General features: G+C 35.9%; 1 protein-coding gene and 1 long non-coding RNA gene across 8 annotated transcripts in view; one reads left to right on the forward strand and one right to left on the reverse strand.

Moving 5' to 3' along the window:
* Positions 1-1,608, forward strand: part of LOC104724037 (protein krasavietz) — a gene marked incomplete in the record, with an annotated part of 4,755 nt that extends 3,147 nt beyond the window's left edge. Inside the window, 4 exon segments of the mRNA XM_019234274.1 lie at positions 1-26; positions 419-683; positions 947-1,155; positions 1,252-1,608. Of these exon segments, the coding sequence (XP_019089819.1) occupies positions 1-26; positions 419-683; positions 947-1,155; positions 1,252-1,318 (567 nt within the window).
* LOC104732569 lies at positions 2,744-6,657 on the reverse strand. 7 transcript variants are annotated; one of them, XR_002034448.1, is made up of 8 exons: positions 5,989-6,079; positions 5,619-5,832; positions 5,186-5,312; positions 5,064-5,101; positions 4,843-4,946; positions 4,526-4,636; positions 3,079-3,150; positions 2,744-2,970 (listed from the first exon to the last, which is right to left on the reverse strand). It is a non-coding gene; the product is annotated as an uncharacterized LOC104732569 (long non-coding RNA). The 7 variants fall into 7 exon arrangements; XR_758894.2 differs by lacking the exons at positions 2,744-2,970; positions 3,079-3,150 and adding exons at positions 3,754-3,912; positions 6,482-6,657 and having other exon boundaries at positions 5,989-6,082; XR_758896.2 differs by lacking the exons at positions 2,744-2,970; positions 3,079-3,150 and adding exons at positions 3,754-3,912; positions 6,440-6,657 and having other exon boundaries at positions 5,989-6,082.

Below are 6,992 nucleotides of genomic sequence, written 5' to 3' on the forward strand. Positions count from 1 at the left end.
GCTGAAAGTTTTGCAGAGCATTTCACGTGAGTTTCATTCAGTTATATTACAGTCCCTCGTTGGTAACATGTTGATGCTTCTTTAGCTCTGACTGCATGCATTTCCGAAATTTGATTTGTTGAAGTTTATTACATGGCGGAAAAACTGCATGAATATTTAAAATCGGTGTCATTGTCCATCATTCTGTTTAGCTACCTAACTAAGAAAGTATGAATCTGACTACTATATGTTTATAGTAATGTGATTTTGTTTTTCAGCTATCGCAATTAATTTATTCATTCATCAAGCATATTGTACAGATGCTGCTGCTAATGCTATACTCCTCTTTCGTCTGCCTTTTCATTCTGTGTCTGCGATTTTTTTTTTCTGTATTTAGTACAATGAATTGAAATAACGTGTTTACCTCTTCGATTTTTAGGAATGAGGGATTGACCGATCTAGTGGAGTACCATTCAAAGAAAATGTTTGAGGTGAAACTGAGGGAAATCAAAACCGTTCTAACAAGCAAGGTCACAGAGGAGGAGAGTAATGTAGACGAAGTCATTGAATCTGTGAAGCAACAGATCAAAGATGCTAAGCTGCCTGACATTGAGGTTGTGCGTGTTGTTTGGGATGGTTTAATGGATGCTGTTCAGTGGTCTGGAAAAAATCAGCAGCAAAATGCTAACTCTGTTCTGCGCCAGGTAAGATTCTATGGATATGAGAACCCAGTCATTCAATTCATACTTATCCTGTTATATAAGAGCTTCGTATAGTCTGTTATTCCACAAACTGCAAATGACTTTTGTGCTAATTTTTAGTTGATTGGTAGTCATGAATAAAAAAGAAGTGGAAGTCGTGAATAATGAAATCATTAGGGAAAATCGCTTTTGATGTCTTATTAGCGTTGAAATAATATGTGATCCCTCTTATGGTCCCTTTATCTCTTGATTTTTGACCTGTGTAGGTGAAAACATGGGCTCCGCTTCTGAACATCTTCTGCAGCAGCGGAAAGCTAGAGCTGGAACTGATGTACAAAGTTCAAATGCAATGCTACGAGGATGCAAAGCTTATGAAAGTTTTCCCAGAAGTAGTGAGGTCGCTCTATGAACTCGATGTCCTCGCTGAAGACACCATTCTCCACTGGTTCCGTAAAGGAACCAACTCAAAGGGCAGGTATGTAATTAGTTCCATGACATAATGTGAAGCTTTGTTATTGTAAGTTGTAACTAAAAAATTCATCTTGATGTTTTCTTGTGGTGAATGTTGCAGGCAAACCTTTGTGAAAAGCTTAGAGCCATTTGTGAATTGGCTTGAAGAGGCGGAGGAAGAAGAGTGAGTGATCGATCTATGTTCCTAATAAACAAGCAATGAAGACAATAATAATTCCGAGTTTCTTCTATCTGTCACTTCTGCTTATGAATTATGATATTTACTGCACTCTGCTTTGTATTTTGGCAATAAGTCCACTTTGGAGTTTATTGTTACATTTTCAATTTTTTTTTTGGTTTTGATGACTGTTTTCCTATATTGTTTTTGGATTCTTTTGCAAACGGATTTAGGCAAAAGCAAAAGCTGTTTTACTTATGGTTTATTCGGTTTTTCACTTTTCCTCGGGACTTTATTGTACTTTGTTCTGCATTTTGGTTTAATTGTACTGTTTTTTTTGGTTATGGATGAGATGACAACAACAACAAAAAATCATATCAGCAAAAATGAAAAGTTTTTAGAACACTCAAAAAACACTTTTTATATTGTCAACAGATGGATTTATTAGCATCCAAAAGAGACTGAAGAAAGACGACACAGACAAGAAAAACTACAGCAAGATCTAGTTACATGAAGTATAGGAGAAAACATGATCACACCTACCAACTATATTATTGTATCTTCAACTACACGAAGTATATATATTACATGGCCATATGCATCAACTATATGACGTTATGTGATCAACATCATAAACATATAATCCGGTACACCAGTTGACTGACTCCAGCGAAGACTGGTGTTGTCTCCGGCATTGACTCCGGCATTGACTTTAAAAATGTATTCTAAACTTTTTTTTATTTTTTAAAAACTTATATTAAATTATTAATGGTTTTTCATGATTAAAAACATATTCAATTCAATATCTTAATATATTTATATATCTCTAATGTATTCATTTTTATAATTAGTTAATTTTTATTGTTAAAGCTAAACTAATAGTTAAATAAAAATCATTGATAATATAAAGGTATTTGCAAAATTACTCTTATTCTATACCCTTTTACAAACATACCCTCAAATCAAATATATTGTTTTGCTAAAATGAATTTTTTGTATGTTTATCTTTTATATATTAGAAGTAAATATTGTGATGTTTACATGTTATTAAGAGTATGTAAATTTTATAGTAAAAGTATCTAAAATTCTATACAACATTTACCATGCAAACTTTAGAGTAAAGAGTTATATACTCAATCTTTTGCATATTATTTTTTCTAATGAATGTAGTTGAATTTGATTTTATTGATTTTGTAGTATTTAAATAATTATTAATGATTTTTATTTAATCATTAGTTTAGCTTTTAAAAAATTAACTAATTATAAGAATGAATACATTAGAGATATATAAAAATATTTAGATATTAAATTGAATATATTTTTTTAATCATGAAAAACCAAAAATTCTTATATATAATATTTATTATTTTTGATTTTAATAGAAAAATAAATTTTTAATAAATTTTTTTTGGTCAACGCCGGAGTCAACGTCGGTTTTCGCTGGAGTCAGTCGACCGGTGTACCGGATTATATGTCTATGGTGTTGTCTACATAACGTCATATAGTTCATGCATGCAGCCATGTAACACATATACTTCATGTAGTTGAGTATACAATAGTATACTTGGTATGTGTGACCATGTATTCTCCTATACTTCGAGTAGTTAGCCATCTTTCACCCTAAGAGCTATTCCAGTAGCTATTCCACACACCTTGCTTAAACTGCAATTACAGAATGCAGGATCCCTAAACTTATTATTGACAGAAAGATATACAAATTGATACTATCTAAATTGGAAAAAGACTTAAAGAGTCAATAAAATGACTGACTTAGTAATTGGTCGATGCACTGCAATAATAACTGGAAGTTTCTTATTAGATGCCATATATATCCCATTTATCCTGAAACAAAACAAAGAAAAAATTGGTAGTTTAGATAAGCGAATAACATGAGAGAAAGGAAAAGAGGTGAAGAGCTCAAAGAACCCAAATGCGGAGAGAGAGAGAGACAGAGCCTATACAAGTGAAGAACTGGGGCATTCACGAGCATAATGTCCTCTTCCTTTACATTTTTAGCATAAACGGCGAGACTCTCTGCTCTTTGACTCGCTTATGCTCGATGAAGGATTCGGGCATTCACGTGAGAAATGCCCTTCTTCCCTATTGCCTATGCTGGAAGATTCAGGGCAGTGACACTTAGGATACCCTTCTCTCGCACACTTAAAGCATGATGGACTGACAAAATCTGAATCATCGTAGTGTCTACCACATGCCTAGAGATCAAAATTATATATTACAAATTCTGTATCCATTTCCTAAGCTCTGTTGGAGATCAATCTTTGATTAATCCACAAATTGGTATCAACAGAGAAATTGAAGAAGAAGAGCGTTGATGTGTTTCTAAGAAGAAGAGAAGTCACGTTTGTAAGAAGAAGAAGAAGAAGGGGTAAGGTGTTGGGCCTGTTTTGGTTAGTCAAGCCCATATGTTAATGGGTAGTTGTTAGCTAATGAAACTATAGGTTAAAAGCTTAACCTAAGTATAAATATGTTGTAAGGTGTATAATGAATGTTAAAAAAAAGTTTAAGATAAGAGACAAAGAGGCTGTTAAAAACAGTAACAAAGAACATGGTATCAGAGCTCGGTCGATTCCGGTGAACGTAATCCTACAAGTTTCATGGAACAAATGTCAATACAAATGAAGAGCATGAGAAGACAGTGCAAGATCTGTAAGAAGAACAACCACAATGAAGGTGACTGCTACCTTTCTCAAAACTATGAATCCCAGTTCTTTAGCAAGCAATTTAGACCAAGGAAGAGTTGTTTTGCATGCGGAGAACATGGTCACATAGTAAGAGAATGTCAAAAAGGCTAAAACAACCAGAACTAGAAGAGGGGAATGGTTTGTTTAGCGCAACACAAGTGATGGCTCATACAAACAGTGATGAAATCTGGTTAATAGACAGTGGTGCCACAAACCATATGACCAAGGAAGAAAGACTATTTACAAAAATAGACAAAGCGGTTCAAGTTCCTATCAGGATTGGAAATGGATAAAGAATAATGACTACAGGGAAGGGAGACATAGAAGGGATGACAAAGAAGGGAGTAAGAGCTATCAAGGATGTTCTACTTGTCCCTGAGATAGACAAAAATCTTCTAAGTGTTCCACAGATGACAAGAAATGGTTATAAGGTCGTGTTTGAAGACAACAAATGTACAATATACAATCAAGGAAGGGAAAAGATTGCAGAAGTAGAGAGGATAAGAAATGCTTACTTGTTACGAATGCAGTTAGCTGAGGAGAGTGTAAGGGTGGCCACTAAGGAGAATTTGTCTGAACTTTGGCATAAAAGACTCGGACATTCTGGTTTCCACAACTTACAAAACCTGCAGGCAAATCAGATGGTCAAAGGCCTACCAAACTTCAAAGTAATTCAGGAAGTATGTGAAGCGTGTGTGAAAGGGAAACAATGCAAAGAAGAATTTCCTAGAATCTCAGAAAATAAGAGCAGAGAAGTGCTAGATTTAATTCACACAGACATATGTGGACCAATGCAAACTCCATCTTGTAATGGAAGTGTGTATATACTTACCTTTACAGATGATTTCTCACATATGTTATGGATGTACTTTCTGAGGCTGAAGTCAGATACATTTGCAACCTTCAAGAAGTTTAAGAGTATGGTGGAAACTCAAACTGGCAAAAGAATAAAGAAAATCAGGTCAGATAGAGGAGGTGAATTCAAGTCAGAGCAATTTTCAAGTTACTTAGAGGCAAATGGCATAGAAAGGCAGTTCACTGTGGCCTACTCACCACAACAAAATGGAGTTGCTGAACGAAGAAACAGGACTCTGTTGGACATGGCAAGAAGCATGTTAAAAGACAAAGGAATGCCAGATGTGTTCTGGGCTGAAGCTATATTTACAGCAACTTACCTTCAAAACAGACTCCCCACCAAGGCTTTAAACCAGAAAACACCGCTTGAGGCCTGGAGTGGTCACAAACCCTCTGTTGGTCATCTTAAGGTTTTTGGCTGTGTTTGTCATGTGTGGATACCTGCACCTAGAAGAAGGAAACTGGATGACAGGTCAGAGAAGGCAGTGTTTATGGGATATAGCACCATAAGTACGGGTTATAGAGTGTATGTCCTAAGTACAAAAAAGATAGAAGTTTCAAGAGATGTAGTGTTTGAAGAACACAAGAGTTGGAATTGGCAAACTCAAGAAGAAGAAGTAGAGAGAAATGAGAACTCTCCAAACAAGGCTAGCCCATCTCAGAAAACGGATGTGGAAATACCAAGAAGAAATGAAACTAGTCCAGAAACTAGAACAAATATCAGAGATGAAAGACAAGGTATAAGTCCCATACCTTTTCAATTAAGTGGAGGAGAAACTGAGCGTAGGAGCTCTTCTCGTGTCGTTCACAAAGTCAGAAGACTGGATGATGTGTATCATGATACAGAGGAACAAGGGGAAGACTTGAATCATGTTGCAGAAGCATGTTACCTTACATGGGAGGAACCTTCTACATTTGAAGAAGCTATAAATAGCAAGGAATGGAGGATTGCTATGGATGATGAAATCTACATCATCAACAAGAATGAGACATGGGAGCTGGTAAGGAAGCATGAAGGAAAGAAAGTGATTTCAGTTAAATGGATATATAAGGTGAAAACAAACGAATGTGGCGAGATTCAAAAGCTAAAAGCAAGACTGGTGGCAAGAGGGTTTATACAAACCTATGGAGAGGATTATGGTGAAACATTTGCTCCAGTATCCAGACACGACACAATCAGAACAATAATTGCTTTAGCCGCCCAACATAAGTGGAACCTGCACCAAATGGATGTAAAGTCAGCTTTCTTGAATGGAGAAATCACAGAAGAAGTTTATGTTGAACAACCACCAGGGTTTGAGATTGAGGGAGCAGAGAACATGGTTTACAAGCTAAAGAAGGCCTTATATGGATTAAAACAGGCACCTAGAGCATGGTATAGTAAGATTGACTCTTACTTTATGTCACAAGGATGCAAGAGAAGTGACTATGATGCAGCAATGTACACACTAGAATGCGAAGGTGAAATTATGATCATCAGTTTGTATGTTGATGATCTTATCATTACAGGGAGAAATGAGAAAATGATCAAACAGTTCAAGGAGAATCTGAAGAAAACGTTTGAAATGACTGACCTGGGAAAACTCAAGTACTTTCTTGGGTTTGAGATTACTTACACTGAAGAGGGAGTGTTTCTAAGTCAACAGAAGTATGCTCAATAGTTGTTAGAAAAATTTGGAATGAGAAGCTGCAACCCTGTGAGCACACCTCTAAAGCCAAATGGAAAGGATCAAGGTGAAAGTGAGCTTCTTCCAAATGCAAGACTATATCGAAGAGTCTAGGGTGAGAATAGAGAGACGGCGAGATGAGAATAGGAGAAGGAGTGTTTCTCATTCCTTAAAAAATATTAACCTAGTTACATTCTATTTATATGCATACAGGAAGATCAAATAAGGAAAGTCCTAAATCTCACATCTTCTTCTTCTCGAATCCTCACTCATTCTCTTTACTCTCACTCGTGATTCATTCTTACATGGTATCAGAGCAGTAACGCTCCTATTCTACAAAATCTCAGTCTGTTTTATTCCGCAAACAAATTCAGTTCGAAAAAATCTCTCATGGATCTCAACAAAACCCTAATCATTCCGGTCACACTCAAGGGTGGAAACTACTTGCTTTGGGAAAGGA

This window comes from Camelina sativa, chromosome 12 (assembly GCF_000633955.1).
Source record: "Camelina sativa cultivar DH55 chromosome 12, Cs, whole genome shotgun sequence".
In the NCBI taxonomy this organism is placed as follows: domain Eukaryota; kingdom Viridiplantae; phylum Streptophyta; class Magnoliopsida; order Brassicales; family Brassicaceae; genus Camelina; species Camelina sativa.